The following is a 27,408-nucleotide window of genomic DNA, read 5'->3' as shown; positions in this document are numbered from 1 at the left end:
GGACCCCAGGGGCCCTCATGGCCCAGCCTACCCTCCCCAGGTTGAAAACCAGCACAGATTTGTGCCCAGTGGATTTCGGTGATGTTTTTGGTATAGAGAAAAGCAGAATTCCTAGGACAGTGTGGGGAAGTGCAAGGTCAGAAGGAAAAGACTCACAAAAGTGAGGTTTTAAAGACTAGAGAAGTATTTGTTCTCTCTGAGCATCTGTGGATGTTTGCTTATATGCTAAGGGTCTTAATCAGCAGCACTGTCTTTCAGTTTTGTTTTTAAAGTGAAAGCACTCCTGAAATAAATAGAACTATAAGGGGTGGAGAGAAGAGGGACAAAGTCCAGAATTACTCAGTGGTGTCTGTGTGCTCCCTATTGGAGGACCTGAGACATGCTCATCTCAGAAGGATGGGGACTCTTGGTTCCCTGGCCAGTTTCTCCCAACACAGTGGGGACTGGTCCTATCATGGGAGGACAGCAGATGGTGCCAGAGACAGATACCAATCTGTGGACTCTTCAGGAGAGGGAATAGGTTTTTGGCATGCAGGACAAAGGTAGATAACTGGACAAAGGCCCAGGTGGTGCCCAGGTATTGCCCCTGTCTGGGCCACTGCTCCCACACTCAGGAGCCAGACCTTGTGGGTGAGGACACACTGTCCCTTTTGCTCAGTTAATAACTTCCTCCCAGCCAGGATCCTGCCCCAAGCAGGAATATAGGTCTGTACCTACAGCAGCTCCTGCTCAGACTGCCGTCAAAACCACCCTGCAGCTGAGGATCAAGGAGCATGGCCACAGGAAGGTGGGGTTTCAGGGCATCCCTCATGAACTGCCCCTCTCCTCAGAATTCCATAATGAAGGCCCATATGCTTGTGGGTATGCTGGTCATTGTGGGCTTCGCAGTAGGAAAGGGTAAGTGGGGCCAGGGGCAGGGAGGAAGGGGTGACAGTCCATGAAAAGGGTGGAGCTCAGGGCTCCCTGCAGGGCAGGGGACTTAGGAGTGAGCCAGTGCTTCCACCCCTCCTGCTTTCCCAGTTCCTGTTCCTGAAGTCCGGACCTGCCACTTCTGCCTCTTAGAAGACCCTTCTGTAGGATGCATTTCAGGCTCAGAGAAGTGTACCATCAGCAGCTCATCCCCATGCATGGTGATCTCCATCTTTTATGGTGAGTATAGTCCCAGGAAGGGGCTGCCAGAAGGACAGCCTATGGCTTGGTCTTCTCTCCTCTCACAGATGAGGGCTACTTGGGGCCTAGGTTATAAGAAGAAGGCTGAAGGATCTTGGAAGGAAGGGTCTAGGGTACTGGGGGACCAGCTGAGCTAATTTTTCTGGCCTCTTCTGAAGAAGTCTGGGATAGACATGGGGTCTGGGCAAGGGATGGGGAGAGTCAGTGGTAGGGGTGCCAGTTTTGGGGACTATGGGAGGCTATTAGCAGGATTATTTGCTGTCCCCTCTCCTCCAGATATCAAGGTTCGCTTCAACATTCGAGGCTGTGGACAATACAATTCCTACCGCTGCCAAGAAAAACGCAACACCTACTTCTCGAAGTACTGGTATCAGGCCCAGTGCTGCCAGTATGATTACTGCAACTCCTGGTCCAGCCCCCAGCTCCAGAGCTCCCTGTCTGAGCTGCCTCATAGGACCTTGCCCCTGCCTCTGTCTGACTCCCAGATTCAGTGGTTCTACCAGGCCCTGAACCTCTCACTGCCCCTACCCACCTTCCATGCTGGGAAGGATCCTGAAGGCCTGGACTCCATGGCCGCCCTTCCCCTGAAACTGGGCTTGTCCATTGCTGACCTGCGCCGCATGTACTTATTCCTCAATAGTTCCGGACTTTTAATTCTTCCCTGGGCTGTACCCTGACACCTTACCTTTCCCAGATTCCACCCTGTTCTACCATCCTGCACTGCCCTCTCTGAGAACACACACGTTCTCTGGTCACTATGATTTCTTAGGTCTCCCTTTGTGCCTTCAGTGTCTATATGGCTTTGGTTTAATTTCCTCTCCTGAATCCCAATGCTGCTCTTCCTTCCTTCTAGAAAAGAATCTCAAGTGTGGATTCTGCCCCTGGCTAACCTGGGAAAGGCACAATGGTTTCCTTCATGCCTTTCCCATCGTCTTAGCATTCCATCATCTCCTCATCCCCTCTCAATCTGGTAACCTGCCACTTCCATTCAGATCTGGCTCTGTATCCCCTGTCTTATTCCTGTCTCTGAGACCCAGTGCCACACTGAACTTGCAGCAAGTAGGATGAAGGTTAGACTTCTGTGCAGATTTCCTGACTTGACAACTGGCTGTCCCTGCCTCACTGACTCTACCACCCCCTCTCCTCTTCTGGTCTGCTGCTTTCTGTCCTCTCCTGTCACAGTCTCTACCCTACTTAGCCACGTTTCACCTCATTGAGTCCCAACACCCACCTCCATAAGTGCCTGGTGAGAGGAGAGGGGAGGGTCTGTCCTGCTCTGCTCCACGTCCCCCGTTTCCTTCCATAATAAACTGGGACTGGGCTAAATCTGTGTCACATTGTTTATGGGGTCATGCTCAGGTGTGGGCAGGTGTAGACAGGTTAAAGAGAATTAATTAGGTGTGAAATTCAAAGGGGATTGCAGACCCTGCCTACTTGGACTTTGTGGCTTCCTCTGGGCTGGCCCCAAAGGGCCCACAAACTTCCCCATCCTTTGCTCAGGTAGGGATCAAAGCATGAGGAGTGTGACTGCTCCCAACCTTAAGCATACCATATAAAAGCTAGAAAGTTAAACCGGATGATGCCAGATTTTTTTCACCTAAGAGAGAAGAAAGAACTTTGTCTTTAAAACAGGGAAAATCAGGAGCCAAGACCCACATTTCAGATCATCTGGTGCTGAGGGACCTGGGCTCCTGCCCATCCTTCATTCTTTTTGAGGATCCTGGCACCCAGGACTCCCTCTGGGGGTCAGTTGAGGGGGGAAATGCAGAGGGTACACAGGGCTGCAGTAATTGGCTCTTCATTTTAACTTACTTTCAAAAAGTTACAAGCATGCAGTAATGGATACAATTCAATCTTTCCCATATATTCAGTAAACACTGGGCACACACTGCTCGGAGCCAGGCAAGGTTAAGCACCAGGATTCCCAGGTGAGTACAGCTAGGTGTCTGCTCTGCCCTTCTGAGTCTTACATCCCCATGCTGGGGTTATGAAACCTTTTTCTGAAAAGCAGTGCAGCTTTGTGCCTGGGTGGCCTGGTCCCAGCTCCTCTACCGCTTGGGTAAGTTGATCTTTCAGCCTCACTTTGGTCACTTGTCAAGTCAAGATAGTGCCTTATACATTTGAGGGAATGCACATGAATGTGCACACATAGGTGGGAGTTAGGGCCTCTTCCCTCTCAACACGTGCCTTAGAGACAAGTGGACATACAATGTTTTTTTTGGTGGCTAGCTAGTATAGGGATCAAATCCTGGACCTTGCTGTTTTCAGTACCTCACTAACCAACTGAGCCAACCAGCTAGCCTAGGCCTATTTATTTTTAAACCTTTTTGGCAAAACATGCGGAAGCTTGCACATGTTCATAAGATGGGCTTTTGTGAACTACACACCCATATAACCATCCCCCAGGTTAGCATAAGGGACTTTACCAGCATCCAAAGCTTCCTTCATGCCCCTTCCCAGGCACTTTCAACTCTCAGGGGTAGCCATGGTCCTGACTTGTAGCAGCTGAGATGAGTTTGGTTTGTGAGCTCAATGGAAATGTCATACAGCATGCACTCTTGCCTACACAACATTTTGCATACTCGTTAACAGATCTCTGTGGCCCCTTAATGAATGGTCTGTGTTCTGGCAGAGGACACCAAACCCATGTTAATCTTTAAGTCGTGAGGTAATTGGAAGTATAGAGTAGCTAACCCTCAGTGAGTTACTCCCTTGCTGGGCCCACCTTTCCCCATAAACACCGACTTCAGTATGAGAAAGGCTCAGGTTTATATAGCTCTAGCAAGTCGAACTCAGGCTGAGAAACCGCAAGTCCCCAAATGAGTAATTTGCCAAGGTCCTGGAATAGGGAAGCTGAATCTGGGAATGAGAGACACCAGGATTCCACTAAGCCTAATGGCTCTTCCAGAGTGGCCTTCTTTCCAACCTAAACTATTCCTCCTGGTCCTTTCACAGCCCCCCTTCTACCATCACAGCCCTTTGGACCTCCTCTTCAGCCCCTGCACAGCTCTGGTCTGACAGCACTTCCAAGGATGCCCAACAAGCTGGCTGGTTAGCTCAGTTGGTTAGAGTACAGTGTTAAAACACCAAAGTCAAGGGTTTGGATGCCTACCTCCCCCTCCAAAAAAAAATACCAAAGAAGCCCACTAACCTGGCCTTCACCATAGGAGGGTTTTCAGTTCCTCTTCACCTTTTTGTGCCTAGAGGTGAATTAGATACTGAGGCAGGACAGGAGCAGAGCTCAGCAGAACTGAGAGCGTCTTATAGGCCACCATGAGGGGGCAGTCGGGCAGGCCCACTTCCCTCAGCCTCCTCCACCTTTGCCAGAAGAAAGAGACAGACCAAACAGTTTGCATAACAATTTATTTTGGGGGAACGCCTGGGGACTTGGGGCAAGAGAGAGGCTGGGGGAAGAGAGGACCGAGTAGGAGTAGAGGTGTTGAGGGGCGTTGGCCAAGAGGAAGAGAATCAGGGCTGGGGTCCAGTGACTTGAGGGAGGCAGGGAAGGCTGGTATGAGGACTGGAAGTTGTCCTGGCTGAGCCCAGGCAGAAGTCAGGAAAGTGGCAGGAAACTGGTGGAATTTTACTCCAAGGATCTCTACAGTCCTAGGGAATATAGTACACTCTGTTTTGAGGGTCATTGCAGGAATCCCGGAAGCAGCACTGAGAGAATATCCAGAAGCCAAGCACCGGAGAAGTACGGGTATATGAACAATCGCTCATCTGCTCCTTGCTGCGGCAATCACTCACCATGATGTCAGAACCGCTGCCTGGGGAGGGACCACAGGCACCAGTGATATGGAGGTCACTGGGCAGAGCCCCAAATCCTCTTATCCCCTCACTCCATCATTACCCCATACCCTGCCCTGGGCCAAAAAAAGGAAAAGAGGCTGGCCAGTTATCTTACTTGGTTAAAGCATGGTGCTGATAACACCAAGGTCAAGGGTTCAGATCTCCTTATCCAGCCAGCCACCAAAAAAAAAAAAAAATTCCTAGAATTGGGCAGGGGTGGAGAGTGCCCAGGGAGTCACCAACCATGGAACTCTGTTAAAAGTTTCCCATGGAAGGTTGGAGGGAAAGAGCCATTTGAAACTTAGTAACAGTTGGAGGGGACTGAGTCAGGACTTGTGAAGTGGGGAGAACCAGTACTGTGGGACCATGTAAGAAGTTGGGGAAGTGTATTGGAGGTTGGATTGCAGAAAGGAGGTGTTTGTCATTTGTTTTCTAGATCAAAGGTAAGAGAATAAAATTATGGTATCTGCTGCTATTATATAACTAGAGAGGGAAAAAATCTTTGTGCCCATGTTGTAAGACTTGTACAGGGATGTTCACTGCTGCCCAGCTTTAGAGAGTACAAAATTAGAAACAACCTAAATGCCCATTAATAGTGGGATGGATCAGTCAGCTCTGATATGCCCATGCCATGAAATACTATGCAGCAGGTCAACCGACAAGGAAGTCATTTACAAACTGATAGGAAAACATTGAGTTCTCGTAACTGTTAAGTTTAAAAAGCAAGTGCAGAACAGTTTTTACTGTGGTCTGCTACTGTTCTGTTCGTGGGGGACAAAAAGAGGTGAAAACAGAATAAAGAGTATACTTGTTTAGGATGGAATGTGCCTCCAAAATTGCAGAAAGCTCAGTTAGTTAGAGTGCAGTGCTGATAATACCAAGATCAAGAGTTTGGATCCCTGTACCAGTCAGCTGCCAAAAAAAAAAAAAGAAAAAAAAAGATTGCAGAAAGGGTAATCAAGAAAGTAAAAAGATTACTTCTACCTCTAAAAAGAATTTTTTTTAAAAAAAAGTGAAAAGACAGGGCTGGCCAGTTAGCTCATCTGGATAAAGCATGGTGTTGTAACAACAAGGTCAAGGGTTCGGATCCCTGTACTGGCCAGCTGCCAAAAAATAATAATAATAATAATAATAATAAAAGGACGTGAAGGATGGCAGCTTCATACAGTGGTTGTTACTAGCACCATCTCTAGAGCCACCACAAATTCTGGCTCAGCCTCAGTGAGACTCCGACAAGGTTATTGACCTTTCTGCACCTTTTTCCTCATCCATAAAATGGGGATAATAATAATAGCTGCCTTGGCAGTTTGTAAGTGCTTAGAACAGTGCCTGGCACATAGCATGTGTTATGTTTTTGTTCATTTGAAAAAGGTGGGGGATCTGGTGGATGAGCAGGCATGAGGAAGGAGGGAATGTAGTCAATTTTTGGCAAGTTCAAAATTAGATGGAGGGGCTGTCCGGTTAGCTCGGTTGGTTAGCCACAGCCTCGTGACATCAAGGTCAAGGGTTCAGTTCCCTATGCTGGCCAGCTGCCAAAAAAAAAGAGATGGAGATGTTCAGGACAATTTGACATGAGGAGGGCAGTTTGGCATAACACTCAGATTCGGGAGGAAGCAGTATATGGCTGATGGTTGAAGCCAGGGAAGCATATAAAATCCTCTGGGGAGAGTGCATGACATGGGAAGATAGCTAAGGACCAAGCCTTAGTGAACATGAACCATCAGGGGTCAGGCAGTAGAAGGACAAGACTCAGTGAAGGCGCATGTGAAGGAGCAGGGGAAGATGCAGAAGACTGACACCAGCAGGAACTCCGCTGACAGATGGGGTTGTAGACAGCTTGAGGAAAGCCCAGTGTATCTGTAAATCTCCAGGGTCCCCTTCAAGGCTGGGAGCCCTGAGAGGCTGAGGGGGAAGGGGGTGGAAGAAGAGACAGGCGGTGACTCTGAAGGAAAGGAAAGAGAGACAGTGATAGACCAGTGTTTTAGGATTGTGGGAACAAGAATTGGGGTGCAGCTTAGGAGGCTGGGAGAGGCTCAGTTCGGGAGAGGGCTGGGCCCATGAGAGGACAAGGCGGCTTACTATTCTTTATGTGGAGAGTGATGCAGCTGCTACCAGCTGGGGTGAGGCAGATGTCAGATCCCAGAAGACACCCCAACTCCTTGGTCTCCAAGAGGCATCGATAGCAGCGCAGGTATTTGGGGAACGGAAGTGGTTGAGGGGGTTGCTGATTGACAAGAACAAGCTTACCTAAAACACAAAGAAGCGCTGACCCTAAACCCCTGCCTGCCTGCTTCTAGGCTGATCGACCCTATTGTTCCTTCCCCACCTCCCCATATCAGAAAACTGTAAAATTACCAGCCCTTTAAAGCCATCTGGCTTAATCTTCCATTTCAAGCTTCAGTTCTCATTAATATCTCTACTATCCGATCTTATACCTCCAGAGATGAGGAACTCATTAATTAATTCATTCACTCATCAATTCATTCAACATGTATTTGAGGGGCTCACATGTGCCCAGCACTCTGCAAGCCTCTAAATCCAAAGGTTCGACCGAAGCAACCCATTCCATCTCTGGGCAGCCCTGTCAGAACAGTTCTTCCTCTGTGACTTGGTTTCTTGGTTCCCTACCCCTCTGGACTCTCTTCCGAACATGCTTTCTTAATCTGTAATGTTCAGAAGTAGAAACAAGAGTGCATCACAAGACAGAAAGAATCTCTGCTTCATGTAGACAGGAGACTTTAAGCAGCCCAGGGCCACATTGTTTTTGGTTACTGGGACTCATAATAACTTTGGTCCACCAAAGCCACCATTCTTCACTTCCCTCCCCAACTACATGCATTTATAGCCCCTTCTTCCTCCAGTCCCAGGCACAGACCACACGTTAACAAGTCCCAGACCCAGCAGAGCACTTGGTGTGAGACAGAGGTAAATGCTAAACAAACTCTTTGAATCCTGTTTGTCTGTAGATGGTGCTTTGCAGCCAAGTGAGGAAGTTATCAAGCTGGATTCAGCCTTGTTCTGCCCTGTGGATTCTGGTTCTATCATCTGGCATGTTCTCCAACCCTTCCTATTCTGTGTTGCCCTCAGATCCAGAGAAGATTCCTTCAGTAATTCTATTCAGGTCAACTGCTGTTGAGTGAGACAGCCCTGGGGAGGTCACTAGAAATCTTCCTTGGGGTGAACATCAGTCCATTAGCAGTCTCCAGGCATTTTCCCACAAACACACCCATGCCATCTCCTCTCCTGCCTGGGTTTACCTGAGCATCTTGGCAGATGTACCCAGACACTTGGTGTCTGTGGGAAACCATCCAGCAGGACAGGGCACCCTTCTGACCCTTTGGAGCCACTTACCAAACGCTGAGCTCATCATGACCAGCACTACTAAGAGGACCATGTACAGATCTTGGGGGGCGCTGTGGAGGCCCCAGGGCCCCAGACTCCGGCTCCCCACAGGGTGTGCCATGAAAAGCATGACTGCCCTCCAGCCTCAAGTTTGGGCTTTATATATATTGGTGGAAGAGAGGTTGGCCAAGAGGAAGGAGAGAAGAAATACCAGTTCGGGGTGAAAATCAGTGCCAGACCAGCCAGAGGGACGGCGTGTCCTCACCCACAACCATAATGGGGCCTAACATCCTGGCTTGGGGGCAGGGGCCCAGCAAGAGAGGAATGAGAGGGGGAACTTTCATATTCACTCACTCAACAGACGTTGATTGAATCACTGCATCAGATGTTGGGGGATACAACAGTGTACAAAGTCCCAGACCACTGACCAAAGGGATTTTAGTAGAGGAGTAACATGATCACGTTTCTTGTAAAAGATTGCCTTGGCTGCACATCAGAGAAAAAAGGCTACGAGTGGAGGCCAGGAAATGGGAAGCTATTCATAGTCTGGTCACAAGATGGCGGCCTGATCTAGCAAAACAGAGGCAGGGACCGGGAGGAGTGGTGACTGAATCTGAGATACAGTCGGAAGACTGGACAGATTTGGTGTCAGACGAAATATGAAGTGAGGGAACGGGGGTACGATTGCACAACGGGGTTACTGATGGTACCATTTTCCAAGATGGAAAAGACGAAGTACTGTCAAACATCCAAAAGAGAGAACACCTGGATCCCGAGCGACCTGTCCTCAGCCCGGTGGCCCCTTGGGGTTCCGGGAACCCAGCACCTACCCTCAGCCCACCACCCCCTTTTCTCTTGCCCCGCCTAAGCTGAGCTGCGGGCCAGTGAGTCTGATCTCCGGCGTCCACAGGCTCCAGCGCTGCGCGTTCACTCTCCGCGCCCGACTGCGCCTCAGAGTTCCCCGGAAGACGCGGGGGCGGCCCCCCGCCCAAGCTCATTTCTCCGCCTGGCGTCTGGGAAGAAAACTGGGAAGCGCGAGCAGCGCGTGGGAACCCGGGCTTCCGGCCCCAGCGGACAGCCAGAGCACGACCCGGCTCCCCCGGAAGGTGGCGCTGTAGTGCCACCATCCCTCCCGGGTCAGGATTCTATTTTAATCATCCTGGTAAGTGTGAGGTGATATTTCATTGTGGTTTTCATTTCTCTGATGATGAGTGATGTTAAGCATCTTTTCATGTAGTATTGGCCATTTGTACATCATTGTTGGAAAAATGTCTATTCAAGTCCTTTGCCCATTTTTTTTTTTTTTTAAAGATGACCGGTAAGGGGATCTTAACCCTTGCCTTGGTGTTGTCAGCACCATGCTCACCCAGTGAGCTAACCGGCCATCCCTATATAGGATCCGAACCCGTGGCCTTGGTGTTATCAGCACCACACTCTCCCGAGTGAGCCACAGGCCCGCCGGGCCAGGATTCTGGAGGCCGCGCGCAGTCCCTGGGGTTTTGCCCCTTTCGTCCGCTGAGGACCTGCTGCGCTCCCCCACCTCGCCACGTCCTGCTCGGTTCCCACCTCTCCAGGCCAGTCGCAGACTTAGGGTTTTAACTTTTAGGGTTATTGGTCTATGGGAGGTCCTCGGCGGCAGAAACGACACTACCTCCTCCAATTTCTCCCGTCTGGCGGTCTGGGGCGAGGTCCTGAAGTCGGATTCCCTGCCACTGCCCAGACTATCCAAGAATCATCCGGTCTTGGGGTGAGGGGTGAGGAGGAGGAGGGGAAGAAACGCACGGGAGACGCGCCCGGAGAGATGGACGGGAAGGAAGAAACGAGAGGAAAACGCACGCCATTGCGCGCCCCGCAAGAGCCTTGGAGTGAATGCAATTTTTATTTTTTGGCGGCTGGCCGATAAGGGGAACTGAATGAATGCAATTTTTAAAACTGTATTAAAAGAGAAAAGTAAGAGTCATGGAGAACTGGAGAGGAGCGCCTGGCAGCTACGCAGACTTTTGTCTCTTGAACGAATGAGTGCACAGAGTGATAGACAAAAGGAACAGAGAGCGGGGGCGCCTCTAGAAGCTAAGAGGGCAAAGGGGAGGCAGAGGGAATGTCACGGCGCCCTCTGAACCCCTCTCTAAGAACCACCGCAACTGAAAGGCCGAGGACGAGAAGCGAGGATGAGGCCGGACTTCGGCCGGGAAGGCAGCGGGAGGGAAGGCACCGGTAGTACTGCGGACCGGGCCGGGCCGGGCGGGGCCTTCTTCGGAAGGGGAGGAGCCTCGGAGTCCATCTCGCCCTGGTTTCGTTTCGCACATTCTTTGTCCACGCGGCAGGGCGAGGCCAGTGCGCCAGAAGACCCCCGAGAGTTCGTCTCCATGGTGACGGGTTGCGTGGAGGCTTTCCCGGGGTTCAGAGGAGGGGCATTGCAATAGTCCGCATGGTACAGCCGTGGATGGTGGTGTCCGTGCTGAGTGCTCCTCCCTCGGGACAAGGGATACCTGGGGGTAAGCAGCCAAGTGACGAAACAAAGGAGGTGGGGTCTGAGGACCGAAAGCCACAGTTAGGAGAATGGGGCGAGGCAAACGAGGGGCGGGCCTGCAGATGATAGGGCCGGGCGAGAACGAAGTTCTGTTGGGGGAGTGTAATCTGGAGAGCAACCAGTTAGAGGATCTTTAACCTGAATGTAAATGAGTGAAAAAATGAGTGGCTGGGTTCCTGGATGGATGGATGGGGACCTGGCTATCTTCCCACGCCTGGACCCCTACCCTGCGGGGCCCTACACGTTCCGAGGCCCTTATTCACTTCTGACAGCTGTGTGGGAAACACCTGCCTCTCCCAGGGTTGTGGAACAAACCCTCAATCCAAACATGCAGCCCAGAGCCAAGTCCAGCACCTCACTGGGGGCAGGCAGTGCAGGGTGGAGCCTGGGCCAATGAGATAGAGTAGGATAAGGCATGGCCCAGACTGGGGACCACCTCTTTCCAGGTTTCAGGCCTAGGCTCTAAGTTGGCCTTCTCGAGGCATCCTTCCTCTTTACCAATTTGCTCAGCTCCTTGGGGCAGTTGGGTGTTCAGGCCTCAACTCGTGCCCAGTACAGCAGGGTCCAGAGCCCCAGCAGTTGTGGGGTCTGCAACTCAGTCGATCTTTACCTGGGACTGCAAAACCAACACAGCCATGCTGAGCCTTATCAGGTGGGGAGTAATCTGAAGTAGACTGAGGTCTCTGGGTGGGGTGGTCCAGAATCCACATGCTGAGCCTCCCCTCTCCCCACCCACTTCAGATATCCAAGAGCCCCTAGTGGCATCCATTGTTCTCTACAGATGTGCAAGAAAATGGGGGGAAAGTGGCAGTAGAGGTCAGCATTGTCTCTAATGGCCAGGGCCAGGAAAGGAGAGTGCCTTGCCTCTAGGGTGTGGGAGGTGGGACTAGGTGCCCCCTATTTGCATGTAAGGAGGTTCCCTTAGCTGAACAAATATTAGCTTCTAGGGGATTAACTGTCCTGTTGGATTTGGGAGGGTGAGGTTCAGAACCAGGCAGCTGGTCCCACGGATTCATGCTCCACACTTCCCACCCTGTTTTCCCCCAGGGATGGGACAGAGGGGGCACGAGTTTAGGCTCTCCACTGCTCTTTGCTGGAACATTCTGGAGCTGTGATCACCTCCCCTCTTCTAACCCCAATTTTCAGGCACCACATCACCTGTTAAGTCTCTTATCTCCCCATCCAGTGGAGACTCAGTATGCCTTATCTTCAAGAGCTGCTGAGCTGATGGAGTCAGACACAGTCTCTGTCCCCAGGACTACACAGAAACTTCATGCTCTGGGGTCGGAGGGGATAGAAATTAGCCAGAGACTGTATCTAGGACATCAGAACATTGCCACCCATGGTAAGTATCTTCTTCAAAAACAATGGGCCCAGGGCGTTAAACCTGGGGTTGTTTCATCTGGAAAAGAGAAGTTTCCAAGGGAAGGTGTCTAGGCAACAAACTGATGGGTGGAAGAGGGACTAATTCTGTTTCACAAAGTCCAAGGATTAGAAATAAAATGGAAGTTCTAGGGAACCAATTTCTTCGGGTTCAACCTAAGAATTTTCTTCTAGCGGAACTGTACAAAAGGCAAAGTATAGCTCTGGGAGGACATGAGTCCTGGACACTTAGCCCTCAGGCCCTGGCAGGCTCTGTGTTTGTTGAATTGCAAAAAGGGTGTGAGGAGAGAGACTTGATGACTTGCTGAGGAGGGTGTGCCAGGTTTGCTGCATAATACATAGGGATAACACGAGTGGAACAAGGAACACTGGGGGTATACCATGTAGGTTGGACCTGGAAATCAGAAGAGCTTATTTAGTAGGTGAAATCAGATACTGGAAAGCGCTTTGTAAACAACAGAGCTCATGAATTGTAAGCAACAAGGGGCAGCCCTGAACTCCTGGGGCAGTTGTATGCAAGAAGGAGGGAGGAAGGAGGGAAGGGCGAGGGTGGTGGTGATAATACTAGACATCCCAGGGAAGGGTGAGGCTTGGGGACCCACTGCAAAACAGTTCAGGTTGGGGGCTAAAGGCCTGGGGGGACACAAAGACGCAGAGATGGGGAAGGTTAAACTGGCTGTCTGGAGTTGGGGTTTCCCAAAGTTCAGCCCTTTGGGGCCTCCAGTCTCCCAACTACCAGTCCTGGCTCTCTGGATACTGGAAAGTCACATAATTAGCCAGATAGTAAAAAAAATACCTTTTTATTAATTATTAGGAATAATCCATTCATTTAATGCAAGGTGTGTGTTGGAGAAGGTGAGGTACAGCCACATGGATGAGAGGAAACGTGCAAGAGGAACAGTGGTGGGAAGGGGCATGGTCCCCCACTTTCCACAAACGATGTACAGCAACATGAACACAGAGAATCACAAATAAGAGGGTCCTTCCTCCTGTCTCTTCCCATCCCATTCTTCCAGAATGAGTCCCACATGGTCCCTAGAGGTGCCAGGGCATCTGAAAATTCTGGGCCGGGAGCGGGGAGCAGTGTGTGGCCTCAAAGTTGTGCAGATGCTTCCGAGCCTGAGGAAAGGGGGCGGGACCGGTGGGGTGCAGAGCATTGCGGTGAGCAGCAGCACCTGGATACCCTCCCCACCCCAAGCCCACCACCCACTCTATAAAAGCTGCCAGTTCCAGCGCTTACAGGGTATCCCCTGTCCCCAAGCCCTATGTGTGATCCCTGGCCATTCAGGCACCCTTTCCTGCTCCCCACTCCTTCACTCACCAGAAACAAAGCCAGCTGCCGCCGTCCATCTGCACTCATGTCCTCCCCTGTGTAGAGGAGGCACTCAGACACAGCAATGCATCTGGGTATTCATCCTGCCAGTTCCAGCGCTTACAGGGTATCCCCTGTCCCCAAGCCCTATGTGTGATCCCTGGCCAGGCACCCTTTCCTGCTCCCCACTCCTTCACTCACCAGAAACAAAGCCAGCTGCCGCTGTCCATCTGCACTCATGTCCTCCCCTGTGTAGAGGAGGCACTCAGACACAGCAATGCATCTGGGTATTCATCCTCGTCCTGGGCTTTTCCCATCCCCTCTCCTGACCTAGGACCTCCTTACCCACACTCCAGGGGAAGTCAGGACCATGTTCTGCCTGGTAGGAGCGGAGGACAGACAGACACCAGTCCTCCTCCACCTCCCATCGGCTGTAAATGGAGGCTGCTCAGGGAGAGAGAGGAGGGCCTGTCAGCAACCTGGCCTTGCCAGGCCCCTGCCCAAAAGCCTCACCAGATCCCCTCTGACCTTCCTCCAGCTGTGAGGAGGCCTCCAGCCACTGCCTCACCACTTGGAGACCCTCCTCTGCCATCACACGGGGATACCTGCAGAGGGAGCACCGGGACAGGAGGTCAGGACTGAATTCCCTTCACTCATCCCTGAACCTTCTTCCCCTCTCCCTGTGCTGATGTCAGTATATATGTATGTGCACCCCCCCAACCCACCCTGCCTCTCACCGATGTTGCAGGAGCTTCAGCAGGAGGTCATTGCCTCTGTTGGACATGATGTCCTCAGGAACCCTGGGGGTGAGAAGAGTATACCCTGGAGGGGCTGGAGGTTAGGGAGAAAGGGTCTGGATACCTCGGTTTCGGTGGGCAGGGATGGGAGGGGCAACTTCTTAGCCATCTCTGGGATCAGGGAGGGCAGAGGTTCCAGACACTCACGTGGTTGTGATGATCTCATCCTTGGTTCTCCGGATCAGCAGCACAGGGCCCTGATACCTTCAGACAACAGAGCGGTGGGGAGGGAGAGCTCAGAGGGAGACAAGTGACAACTGGCCTCCCCCATCCCTGCACTGGTAGCATTCTTACCCCCCGCTACAGCAGGGCACCATGGGCTAGCCCTTCGCTCACAGATGAGAGTCTCAATATTTAAGAATGGGCATAGCTCAAAGTCTGGCCCTCCTGGGAGACCCCTGCTGTGCTGGGTATTAACCCTTTGGGTTGCCAGGGGACCTGGGAGGGGTTAGGCCAGCTGGGGTTGTGGCAGGGTTATTCAGGGGATGTGGGGCAGTGGCCATTCACCACCTTGCACTTTAGTACTAATTTCAGCATATGGATGTCCAGCAGAGCTGTGTGGGGGTGGGGAAGTGGGAGTGAACACTGGCCTGCCCTTACCTGCACAGCTGCTCTGCATTGTTTAGATTGAGATGCTGTCTCACAGTCCTGGTCACCAGGCCCCCTAGGGAGGGATAAAGGTGAAGGGACAGCAGAGACAAGGCCCTTGCCCAACATAAAGGTCCCCACCCTTCATGGAGAGAAAACTGAGGCCCCCAGACAGTAGAGTCCTCCTGCATCTGAACGACAGGGTGACCTATTCCCCACCCATGGAAAAGGGAACATCTCTAGTTAGATCAGCTCCCAGTTCCAGCCCAACCATTCCCTGGAAGGGCAGGCCTGGGAGCTGCACTCACGCCAGCTGTCCGGCATGACCTTCAAGGCCAAGGGCACCAGGTCATCAAAGGAAGCATCCAGGATCACGGCACTAACATCCGGGTAGGACATGGCTGCCCACGTGGCTGATACCAGGACAGGGAGAAGGATGAGGACTGAGAGGGGCTCCTGCCCACCTCCCCCACCCTCACCCCACTTACCCCACAGGCTAACCCCATCCCCCTACTATGTTATCCCCTGGTCTCTCCTTAACCCCCACTTCAGTTGACCAGGGCACTATCTGGGGAGGATGGAGAGAGAACATGGAAGTGCACTGAAGACAACAGGCAGAGGAAACATTACTTCTCCTGATTGTCCCACCCCAGGGACCCCAGTCTTCTTTTAATGATTGGGCAAAAGGGTGGAAGGAAAGGTGAAGTGTGTGCAAATAGGATACCTTCTCCCAGGCCCTGAGAGATTCTACTTCCTCTCTCTTCCTCCTTGAGCCTCCACCCCACTCCAGGGCCATCAGTGCATTTCCCCACCTCTCCTGGGTTGGGGGGACATCGATGTGTCTATAGTGGGGGGTAGGGGGCAGGCTGGTACCAGTGAAGCCACCGATTGACCAGGCATAGATGATGATATCCTGGGGCTGAAAGCCCAGGCGGTGGATGGCAAATTGGACCACTACATCCATGGCATTGGCCTCATTCTGTGGAAATGGCACCCCCTGCAGGAGGGAGTAGGTTAGCACCAAAGGCCAGCTCACCTGTCACGCCCCCTCACTCCACCCCCGCCCTCCCAATGTGGACCCTCCCTGCAGCCACCCTGCAAGAGACAAGGGGTAGAAGAAAAGCATGGTAGGAGTGGCTGCTCTCTCCCCTCCTGAGACAATCTTTACAATGAGTTCCTCCTCCTTCCCTCCTGCCAACCCCCACAGTGGGAGGAGGGGGTGTGGCCCCTTCACAGCCTCCTAGCCCTGGGCACCCGGGTCACAGGTGAGTGGGAGGCCTCTGTAGAAATATATACACTGCCCTTCCTCCCTCCAGTGGCTGATCAGAAGGACAGACATAATTCAGGAAAAGGAAGGGATTCCAGAGAGGGTCTCACTGTGCTTCCAGCAAAGCCTGGATGATTCCAGCCCAGGACTGAATATCCAGCTGTAAAATAATGGAGGGGGACTGAGACTTCGTAGCCCACACCCCCTAACTCCTCTCCATCTCTGTGGCAAATAACTCCAAGCCTTCCCAAAATAGGTTCTGAGGTAGCAGACTGTGACTGGGGGGATGGAGGGGGGTGGTGGATAGAACAGAATGAAGAACACAGCCCAGAGGGAGGGATGTAAGGTTCCCAAAGCCAGTGGGGAGTGGACTTTGCCCCAAAGGTGAGAAACTCAAACCCCATCCAGAGAAAGTGGAGGTCAGGCCCAGGAAGGTCATATCAGTGTTGGAGGTGGGGACATTCTATTCCAAGGGGCAGAGATAAGAGGGCTGAGCCACAAGCCACGGGCCTACCTTCGAGGGGCGTGGAGACGCAGCCCACCTCATAGAACCCTGCGTTTCCCTCACAGCAGATCACCTAGGAAGGAGGCAGGACAAAAAGGCTGGGAGGGAGCCAAGTTGGGACTGAAAACCTCCCTCTGGGCAAGGAGGGCAGCCTGAGAAGAGCTCTGCAGGGAAGAGGAAAGGGCAGGTTCCTGTTCTTTCCAAGGGGAACAGAAACTCATTCCACAAGGTCCACAAGACGAGAAGCAAACTGGGCCCTCAGAGGAAGATGACTCAAGCTGAATTGTTCAACCACCCAGCACAGTGTCCATTTTCCCTTGGCAGACCAGCAGGTAGATACTCTAGGAATGAGGTTATGGATTATCTCCTTTCCTTTAGGAATGGGATTATGGATTATTTCCTTTCCTTTTCAGTTTTGTGGGCCAATTTTTTCTGTGTCTGTTTCTGTTGTGTGGTATGCCAAATGCTTTCCCTCTCCCTCTCTGGGGTTCAGTCCTATGGTCAGATAAACTCTAATTCCATGGTGCCCCAAGCGGAATCCCAGAGATGGAGGGACTTGCATGAACTCTCATGGCAGGTCCCTAGTCTCCTTGTTTAGTGCTCATTCTAAGGCTGCTTCATGGAGGCAGGAGATTTGGGAGCCAGGCTGTTTGAGTTCAAATACCAGCTCTAGTACTTACTGTGTGATCTGGGAAAGTTATTCTGTTCCTCAATTTCATCACCTGTAAAATGGGCTAATACAAACTACCTATCTCACAGGATTGTTGTGAGGTTTAAATATATGCCTTGCAGGTGGTAAGTGCTGTCTAAGTGGTGACTGTTAATGGTTATTATTTTTTGTTACTTGAATGTCATCTACTTTTTTCATCTCCTTCCCTATCACAGTTTTCCTACATCAAGTGGTCTTTAGGGTGGAGATGGGAGATGGGATTATCCCCACTTGTGGTTCCTTAGGGAAAATGCTACAGGACTGGGGTCCCCAGAACCTCTACTGCCTTCCCCACACTCCACCTCTGGGCTCCCTGCTCCTTCTCACCAGCTTCTGTCCCTGGGGCTCAGCTGTCCCCCGCCGGTCCACAAACATGGTGTCAATCTCGTTGCCATCGCAGGCCAGCAGCTTTGCCCGGCGCCCGTTACACTGAGTGAGAGAGATGCAGCAGCCAGGTTGTGAGGGGCAGGAGGCCACATCCCTGTGGGGGCAAGAAGAGCCAGTGGGGGTGGGGGAGCCTCACCTCTTCCACCAGCCGGGCCTGGCCCTGCAGGAGCACAGGCATGAGGGCCTTCTGGAGAAGGTACACAGAGCCAGGATACAGCATACGGCGCCCCAGGGTGTGTGCCACCAGGTAGCTGTGGGGAACATGAGTTAATGGATCCCAACCCCAATTGGGCCCTGGGACAGCACTGAGGATGGTCCCAGCCCCAGCACCCACAGACTCTGGGGCCTGCTTACCCTTGACCTTCACCACTTCCCCTTCTTCTTTCTAGACTTGATAAAATAGTATGTGTACCAGAGTGGTGGTTTTCAAACTTTCTTTTTACTGCAACCTTTGTAAGATATACATTTTTATATCGTGGCCTAGTACACACACACACACATATATATATGATTCATAAGTTTCATGAGATAATACTTTCTATATATGATAAGTAAAGGCGAAATTATAATCAATATGATTCTGTTAATGTATAAATGTAACTTATTACAAGTCCCCAAATAAATAATACTTTAAAAAATCATGGCTGTAATTCTCTAAAGTGATTTCAAGATTCACTAATGGTTTGAGAGACACCAAACTTTGTTGGGGCAGGGACCTGGCTGTTCTGTTCACTGTGAGATATGCCCCACTCCTGCCACACAGTAGGTACCCAAAGCATGGCGCAGAGTAGGGACTTAAATATTTATTGAACAAATACACTTATCTTGACAGATAACATGTGGTAGGTGCTATTCCTAAAAAAGGTGATTAACCACTTCCAGTTAATCCTGAAGAAGGGTTTGTCCCCAGAACAACGTTGTACAACCCTGTCCAGCATCCCCTTCAATTTTTTTTTTTATCAGAATCCTCTTCAAAATCTCCAATCTGGCTTGCCCCTCAGACCAATCAGCACACCAATGACAACCAACCACTAAGTCCACTCCCTTCCTTGGTATTCTAGAACCTGCCTCCTAACTCCCAGCAACAGAAAATTTCCAGTGTCTGCTCCACTGTAAGATATGAACCATTATTGTCACTACTTCTGACATTATCAGTACCCGCACTAAGATTTATTTGGGCTTTACCATGTACTCTCAGGCACCCTGGCGAGGTGTGAGCCCTTCAGAATATGTTACCCTCTTTAATTTCCTCAACAACCCTATAAAGCAGGTTACTCGCAGATGTAGAAACTGAGGCACAGAGGGGCCAATGAGCCAAGGTGGAATAACCAAGGAGCAGAGGGGCTGAACTGGGTCGACAGCTGTGTACCAGAGCCTGCTCCAGCTACAGGAGTGTCTCCTCACCCCCCTCAAACTCATCGCTCCCTCTCAACCTCATTGAAAGAGGTTTTGTGTCAGACAGAGCTGTGTTAATGTCCCAGTTCCTCATTTACTACCTGTGAGACTTCAACCTTCTCTGAGCCTCTTTTCTTCACACATAACTGTAGATTAAAAACAACTTCACCACAAATGCTGTGCACAAAGCACATAGCACTAGTTCCAGTAAATGACAGTTATTTTACAATGGAGCGCCCAGTCCCAAAGCCCTCACCCCATGTCCCCTCCATTCCAGCTGGCCTCTCCTCCCTGCCATTTCCCACCTGGTGACCTGACAAGGCAGCTTCTTAACCCGATTGAGGAGGGTGTCTGCTGTTCCCCGGTGCAGGGGCTCTGGGCGAAGCAGGGCCACGCCCCGGCGGGAAGGGCCCCCTCGGGACTCCTTCCTGAGGAAGGGAAAGAGAGAAGGAGCATGGGGTCAAGAGCAGAAGCTGGACATCTGAGGCCCAGAGGACAGTGGTAGTCTAGGAATGAGGAGATGGCGCTGGGAAGCAGGCAATGGGACCTGAGAGGGGATGGAGGCAGAAGGACAGGATGGACAGTTCCATGGGGAGGGGTAGAGCAAAAGAACTGGGCCTCACCGGCTGCTGGGTTCTTCCCAATGGAAGTCGACTGGCCAGCTCCTGAAGTCAAAGTTGTAGTTGGCGAGCTGTCTCTGTGGTGAGTGAGGAGAGAGACAGGAGGGGAGGAAAAGGGGAGCTGAGAACAGAGGGAGGCCCCCCTACCCACTGTCAACACCCTCAGCATCCAGGGGCCTGGCCCCCACACATCATGAGACCAAGCGGAGGTCAAGACTCTCCCAGTTCCCAGATGGAAAGCTCTAACATGACCAGAAACATCAGGCAAGACAGGATGCCCCATCAGGTATCAGGACTGTCCTCTCTGCCCTCTTCTAGATGAGGAATCTAACACTCTTTGCTTTCCCAAAGATCTAGGACTGACCCACCCCTAGGAGGAGTGGCTGGAGGTGCGGGTGCTTCTGAGTGAGGGGGTGGGGGCCTGTTGGCTGGTCACACTCCCTTCCCCACCTGGGTCTTTTATGTGGTGGTCTTGGAGGCTCAGAAATCCCCCAGCAGAACAAACTCAGGGTGCAGAGGCTGAGAGAAAGAGGAGCATGTCACACCAACAGTGGGCTCCTTTAGGCCGGCCCGTGGCTCACTCGGTAGAGTGCGGTGCTGATAACACCAAGGCCCTGGGGTTCGGATCCTATATAGGGATGGCCGGTTTGCTCACTAGCTGAGCGTGGTGCTGACAACACCAAGCCAAGGGTTGAGATCCCCTTACCGGTCATCTTTTAAAAAAAAAAAAAACAAAAAACAGTGGGCTCCTTTGCATCTGGGGTCACCCCTTGAATGAAGCCCTCTCTAACTGTTCCATCCTCACAGCCACTTCCCTCCTCTCACGTCCTGCAGCCATGGGCCAGCACTGCCACTCAGACCATCTGTGCCTCTGGTCCCCCGCTGAGTCAGCCCACGTGCTTTTTGAGGGCAGTGGAAGCTCTGTCTTAATGTTCTGCTGTTTCCCTTCCCCCCACAGCTCCCCACACTCTATTTTGAGAGTTGTTTTTTATTTTCTGTCAGTGAAATTTTTTGACATTTTCAAAAATAACTTAAGGCAGAACAATAGAAAAATAGTACAAAAATGTAAACGGCAAAACAAAACAAAACGAAGAAAAGCATATTTCAGGCAAGCTTTGCTCAGGTCTGCACTTGATCCGGACTCAACCATTTCCTTGCTCCATGGCTCTGCATGGGTCACTTTATCTCTTTTTGCCAGTTTTCCTCAGGTGTACAGAGGACAGTAATGATGGCACCTCACATGGTTGTTATGATTAAACAGGGCGTATGCAAAATGCCTCAGACAGTGGCATGCACAGAGCATCATTACACAGCTCTGTAAACGGGGGTGTGGAGTAACCAGCAATGTCATGATGGTGGTCACAGCTGTTTGATCCTAGAAACCCCCTGGTAACAGGAAAGAGCTTTATGAGGCCCCAAAACCCCTTCTCAAAGATAATCACACTCCAGCACCAGCTGGCTGGCCTGGCACAACTCCAAGGACACTGCCCCCTGGCTTTTCTCCCTCCTGGCACCAGGCTGTGCTCCTGGGTACAGGAGTAGACATACCTGTCCATTTTCTTGTGTCCCTAAACAAAGCCAGCATGGTGTTCAATGCACACAAGAAAAATAAACAAACACTTATGGAACTGAGCTGCTGCTATAGAGAGAAAATTCCCTTCTCAGAAATATTGTGGAATGTTTTCTACGTTCATTCCTGCAGATGGAGGATTGGGATGCGGGGGGGTTGTTCGAGCAGAACATTCCATTAGAAATGGTAAGGAGGGGGCCAGCCTGGTGGCGCACTAGAGAGTGCGCCGCTTGAGAGTGCGGTGGCGCTCCCGCCGAGGGTTCGGATCCCATGTGGAGACCGGTTCCCGCTCACTGGCTGAGCACGCGGCGGGCGCAACACCGAGGGTTGCGATCCCGTTACCGGTCAGTAAAAAAAGACAAAAAGGAAAAAAAAAAAGAAATGGTAAGGAGGAAAAATTCCTTGGGTGGACAGTTCACACATGGAGGGGAGAAGGGTAACAGCAATGTGCAGGCAAATACCCACTGTGGCTGGTGGCAAACACACTCTTCCCCCTGGCAGAGCCATGACTGGCGCTCTGGGGCAGCTGAGGAAGCTGCTAGCAGGAACTTGTCTGGCACCTTTCCCAAACCTCTCACCTTGTTTTCTGCAGACTGGTTTCGATGGGTTGCTTCCAAGATGGTGATGAACTGCCGGTACTGGGGGTTGGTCCAGCGGCCAATGCCTGGAAGAGAGAGGATAGGAAAATTAGGAAAACTGGGAAGCAGGATGACTAGTTTTTAGGAAAAGAATTGAAGATGGGCAAGGAGAAGGCCCTGAAAGGAGAAATGAGAGAAAAAGGAACAGAAAGTCTAGGATGTGGGGAAATAGACCTGAGCCAATCTCCTTCCTCTGCATCCAGCAACTGACACCAGGATTCTTCCCCTCCTTAGCTTCTTTAATTTCTTTCCAGACTATCAACTTGCCACCTTCCAGTATGTTCATTCTCCTCAGTCTTAAAACACTGTCACACAATCTCACCAGTCCTCCTCACTAACATCGGATTTCCCTTCTGTCCATGCCACCCTCCTCTGATGCCTGCTGTCTCTTTCCTGTGTGTTCTGACCCCTGCCATCTGGCTTCGTGGTCTCTTTCTCTTGCCCACAATTATTTTCTCCACCCTCATTCTCCTCAACTGCTCCACTCAGCATTCCTACTGTCCCTGAGATTCCTTCTCCCTCTGCTTCCTGGCCCTATCCTTGCCTCTTTCCAATTCCCAGACTGCTCTTCTCCTGCCTCCTTTCTCCTCCCCTCCCTGAAATGGGAGCAATTCTCAATGCAGACTCTTCTCTCTTCACCTGCCCCTCAAGGATCACATCCACTCTCCTTCTGCTGCTGGGGAGTCTCAAGCCCTAACTTCTCTCCTCCTTGACCTGGTGGGTGTCATGTGCCAAGCACCGTCCTACACATGGGAGACTCAGCAGGAAATGAGACACAAGGCTCTGGCCCTTGGAGAGCTGGCATTCTGGATGGGGGTGTGGTGGGGCTGGGAAAAGATAACAAACAAGTAAACAAGAAAATTTCAGAAAAGAATAACTGCTACAAAAGAATATAAAACCAGAATGAACTAGAACTCTATGTAGTGTCAATAGTAGTGCCCCAAAAGGAAACAATAATGAGAGAAGGAAGCAGGCTGTAGAATGGTTTGTATTGAACAATGCCATTTATGCTGAAGTGTAAAATGCACAAAATAATAATATATTGTTTATAGATACCATATTTCATAGATTCTAAGTTGAATATTTTTTTTTTATCCTATATAAAGATGACCGGTAAGGGGATCTCAACCCTTGACTTGGTGTTGTTAGCACCACGCTCAGCCAGTGAGCAAACCGGCCATCCCTATATAGGATCCGAACCCGTGGCCTTGGTGTTATCAGCACCGCACTCTACCGAGTGAGCCACAGGCCTGCCTTAAGTTGAATATTTTTTAACACTTGAAAACTCTGAAATCAGTGTGCATTTTACAATTGATAGCAGCCTAGATTTGATGAAATGAGGTATAAAAATATGGACCAGAAAAAAAAACACCAGATGACAATGATTATTTCTGGGAAAAGAGAAACATGGGACTGGGAGCACCCCAACAGAAATTCCAACTCTATCTGTCATGCTTTAGTATTTTATTGACAAAAAGTATTTGAGGCAAATATCACAAAATGAGCATTTTAGCTCTTCGATATTTTGTTCTTTGGAATTTTTGGTATTTATTTTTTCCCCTAAACTAAATGGCCTCTCTGAGGAGGGAGCCCAGCCCCACAAAGCTCAGGGGGCAAAACATCTCAGGTCCTCACCCTGACTGGACCCAACTGGACCCATCCAGTCCTGACCCCACCAGCCCCATCTGTAAGCATCCCCTCACCTGGTTGTCATCATGCACCTACAAGGGTCAATAATTTGTTCTGTCTACTTTTTTTTAAATTGTGAGGTATAACATACGTACATAAAACATACTTTCAGTTTAAAAAAAACAAAGCAAACATTCATGTGACTATCACCAGGTCGAGAAAGAGAACAAAGCCACCTCCCACCAAATCTTCCTCAAACTATACTCCACCCCCAGGTAAACACTCTGCTGACGTTCAAAATAACCCCACCTCCTGTTTTCATTAGTATTTTATTACACACATATGCATCCCTTTTGAACTTCATATAAATGAAAATGCGCTGCATAAATCGTTTTTGTGGTCAGCTTCTTCCATTTAATGTCACATTTGTGAGAGTCATCCGTGTTACCGAGTGTAGCTATCCCTTGTTCATCTGCGTTGCTACGTAGTATCCTATTGTATAGCTATTCCACATAATATATTTATCCATCCCACAACTCACGGCCATTGGAGTTGTTTCCAGTTTAGGATGATTACAATGTTGTATGCTGTATGATTGTATATATGTATTGTTCATACACGTGAAGGAGTTTCTCTTGTGTGTGTTTGTGTGTGTGTGTGTGTGTGTGTGTGTGTGTGTGTGAGAGAGAACAGAACTGTTGTAGGGTATATGCGCCTTTTCTAGATAACAGCAAACTTTTCTGTTAATTATTTTTTCATATTTATGACCCAAGCCCTTCCTTTAAGGAAAAAAATACATCATGTCTTAGACTATGCTCACAGCCCAGCACCAAACAGTATTTGCAAACGGTACTTAATATTTACCCAGTGATGGGTAGATCCAAACCAGGCTCGCTCTCCACCTACCTCGGAGGCAGGCCACACCTGCCAGTAGTAGCAGCAATGTCCCAGCATAGTGAGAAAATGGCACCACTTTGGACAAACCCAGGTAACCTGGGAGGGAAGAGAGAGGATGTGAGAAGCTCTCCACAGTGTCCCTCAGTTCCTTCTCTCAGTTTGACCCCAACCTCCACCCCACACCTTCTCTTTGAGACAGCCATGCCCTAAGAGGAAGAAGATGCCTGATGGAAGAGGGAAGCCAAGCCATCCTCACAGGTCCCCTTTCCTCTTTAGGTGGCTGGCTCATCTGCCAACAACCTACCCGTTTCCTGCCCCACCACCTTTGAACCACACTGACCTTTCCTGTACAAGTAGAAGAAGGCGAAGGGAGAGGAGTAATAAGAGATGGACCAGAAGACTGAAGCCTGCAGCAGAGAGACCAGGACAGGCAATCAATACACACACACACTCACACGCGCGCGCACACACACACACGCACACTGGTCTGCCATCTCCAGGCCTAGGCTCTGAGCAAGGTGGATAATCTGAGGGATAGCACATCCACTATCCTGTGCATGACATTATGCACACAGTATATGCTCAATATTTGTCAAAACGTAGTGTGTCAGAGCGTAGGGTAGGCTGGGAAAACTACGTACAGGCTCTATTTTCCTCCTCTTATCAACTCCAGACATAATTTCACCATGTTTAAAGGCCAGTCTCTCTGTCTACTTAAGTTATTCAAGCTTCAAGACTTTTCAATTGGTCTTGCTCAGGACAGCCCCTGGCCTGGTCCCCAAGAGATGCACAAACGTCACCATAGGAACCCTGCCAGAGAGAACAGCTGTCTCTGTAGCCAAAGAGGTTAGTTGCCAGGGAGGACAAGTCACAGGGGACTGCAGGACTTAGCACCCGCAGATGGTCCCAAGAGTAAACATGTTTTCCTCATGGCTCAGGCTGCCTCAGAGAAAAGCGGTGCTACATACCATAGGCGAATGCCAAGTATGTGCACTTCAGAGCGTGTCTGTGTGTATGTGTTGGAGAGGTCTGCTGCAGAGCCCCGTGCATCCCCCACCCCCAGGGCACCGCCTTCTCCCAGGCTGGCAAGGTGTTAAGTTCAAGAGGGCAGCTGGGTCTGAAAAGATGCAGTGAGTCCCAGATGCCAGGGCAGACATACCAGTGCCAGGATGCTGTCAGCATGTTTCTCCAGGGCACGGGGCTGATAGTACGTATCCTGCCAAAACAGATGGCCTTGTTAAGGACCCTGCCCATCGACAGGTCCATCTTCTTCCTTTTCAGAATCCCTGAAGTGTGTCCTTTGGTTCTAGCCTCCTTGGCTATCTCTCTTGGGACATCCCTGGCCCCCATAGAAGCCCCCCCACCTCCACCCCCAACTTGATTCCCACCCCTGACCATGAGAACAAACAGGGAGCTGGACTTGGAAGCAAAAGTGAAAGCAGCATTGGACGACTTTTGCTCCTTTTCCACAACACAGTTTCAAATGGTTTGTAGGGGTGAACATATGGGGAGAGGGGTTAGAAAAGAAACGAAAGACACACTGAAAATTCTAAGAGGGATTGAAGAGAATCAAAAATAAGAGTAGGTTGATGAAGGAAGAGAATGTGGCTCGCAGTGAGCAGTTTGTTGGGGACAGTAAACATAATTTGAGACTACCGATAAAAAGGAAGAGAATATTTAGGGGAAGGGCCTACCACCACCCCCAGCTTTCGTGAATACAATGACCCTGGGATCTCCAGGCTAGGTTGGGGGTGGGGCGAGGGGAGGGCCAGCGAAACATGGTAAGTAGAAGTCATTCCGAAATTCAAGGCCAAGGTAAAGGGAAGATGAAACGGGAGGCACCAAGGAAGAAGAAACTGCGAGTTTGATGGCAAAATCCGCCAGCTCCCCGGTCCGCGCAGGGTCTCTTCCAGGACTTAAGACTCAATTGGGACAAGCATGAACCACGACAGAGAGGGTGGGGTGCCATGAAGACGAAAAAGCAAGGAGTGATCGTTGTAATGAGAAATCGGTGCTTAAACAGCGACAAGGAAAGGGGGCGGCCAATCCGTAGGCGTGACTTTAACCCAGGAAGCACAAAGAGCGCAGACTTTGAGGACAACTGGCTTGACAAGCTGGCTCCCCTTATTTCCAATAATGGGCACTTCTGGGAGAAAAGGCCGCAAGAGTTTGGACCGTACCATGTTCTTGACCAGGGGGAACTCGACTCACCCAGGAGCTGGAGGATGGGGAAGTGACCGAAGTTGGAGTCTCGGGGACGCTGGACTGGGCCCTCTCAGAGTCCCTCTCCCGGTAAATTTTGTAGAGCCGGGGGCCTAGGACGCAGCTCAGCAGCTTCGCCATGGCCCCGGCTCGGGCCGCGGCTCTTCCAGCTGCAGGTTCCCCCTGCCGACCCCGCCCTCCCCTGCCTCTGAGGTGTTGCGTGCCCTTGACGTCACCACGTACCGGCTCCGCCTCGTGGCGAATCGAGAGATTTTCGGCGCTTTTTGAGAAGGGTTTCGCGCAGCTGAACCTACGGGTACAGCAATGGTCGTAAATTAGTTGGAGGCGTTCGGAACGCGGAGAGTGAGAAAATTAACAGGCATAGTTAAATCACTTTTTCTGTCCCTTAGTATTGGAAGACTCTCGGACGACCGTGGGAACCTTGAGTAAGATTAGGAGCACTTGACAAGAGCTACAAATAAGATAAAGTGACTAGGAATATATCTAATAAAAGAAATGCAAAGGCCGGCCCGTGGCTCACTCGGTAGAGTGCGGTGCTGATAGCACCAAGGCCACGGGTTCGGATCCCATATAGCGATGGCCGGTTAGCTCATTGGGTGAGCGTGGTGATGACAACACCAAGCCAAGGGTTGAGATCCCCTTACCGGTCATCTT

At 50.8% G+C, this 27,408-nt stretch overlaps 3 protein-coding genes across 6 annotated transcripts; 1 reads left to right on the top strand and 2 right to left on the bottom strand.

The window, feature by feature from the left end:
• The first annotated feature begins 18 nt into the window (after positions 1–18).
• On the top strand, positions 19–2,120 carry LY6G5B (lymphocyte antigen 6 complex, locus G5B). Its single transcript, XM_008575063.1, has 3 exons — positions 19–897; positions 1,021–1,149; positions 1,447–2,120. Exons 1-3 carry the CDS (start codon positions 774–776, stop codon positions 1,845–1,847), a joined length of 654 nt encoding a protein of 217 aa, XP_008573285.1. The 5' UTR covers positions 19–773; the 3' UTR covers positions 1,848–2,120.
• Positions 2,121–4,628: 2,508 nt separating this feature from the next.
• Positions 4,629–8,434, bottom strand: LY6G5C (lymphocyte antigen 6 complex, locus G5C). Its single transcript, XM_008575058.1, has 3 exons — positions 8,314–8,434; positions 7,042–7,209; positions 4,629–4,940 (listed from the first exon to the last, which is right to left on the bottom strand). The coding sequence occupies exons 1-3, from the start codon at positions 8,432–8,434 to the stop codon at positions 4,777–4,779; spliced, it is 453 nt and encodes a 150-aa protein (XP_008573280.1). The 3' UTR covers positions 4,629–4,776.
• A 4,566-nt stretch (positions 8,435–13,000) lies between these two features.
• On the bottom strand, positions 13,001–26,949 carry ABHD16A (abhydrolase domain containing 16A). Of its 4 annotated transcripts, none has more exons than XM_008575049.1 (20): positions 26,743–26,949; positions 25,691–25,747; positions 24,872–24,938; positions 24,541–24,627; positions 21,946–22,031; positions 19,801–19,874; positions 19,483–19,605; positions 17,919–18,033; positions 17,723–17,824; positions 16,696–16,759; positions 16,292–16,341; positions 15,788–15,911; positions 15,223–15,327; positions 14,927–14,990; positions 14,474–14,530; positions 14,267–14,329; positions 14,058–14,134; positions 13,875–13,973; positions 13,539–13,585; positions 13,001–13,336 (listed from the first exon to the last, which is right to left on the bottom strand). In XM_008575049.1, the coding sequence occupies exons 1-20, from the start codon at positions 26,872–26,874 to the stop codon at positions 13,253–13,255; spliced, it is 1,677 nt and encodes a 558-aa protein (XP_008573271.1). In that variant the 5' UTR covers positions 26,875–26,949; the 3' UTR covers positions 13,001–13,252. The 4 variants fall into 4 exon arrangements, with proteins under 4 accessions (XP_008573271.1, XP_008573272.1, XP_008573273.1 ...); XM_008575050.1 differs by lacking the exon at positions 13,539–13,585 and adding an exon at positions 13,731–13,777 and having other exon boundaries at positions 26,743–26,908; XM_008575051.1 differs by lacking the exon at positions 17,919–18,033 and having other exon boundaries at positions 17,723–17,876; positions 26,743–26,908.
• Between the last annotated feature and the right edge of the window lie 459 nt (positions 26,950–27,408).

The sequence above is a fragment of the Galeopterus variegatus genome, unplaced genomic scaffold (genome assembly GCF_000696425.1).
Source record: "Galeopterus variegatus unplaced genomic scaffold, G_variegatus-3.0.2 Scaffold1130, whole genome shotgun sequence".
In the NCBI taxonomy this organism is placed as follows: domain Eukaryota; kingdom Metazoa; phylum Chordata; class Mammalia; order Dermoptera; family Cynocephalidae; genus Galeopterus; species Galeopterus variegatus.
Note: the sequence above shows the minus strand (reverse complement) of the source record. Positions and strands in the feature narration are given on the sequence as shown.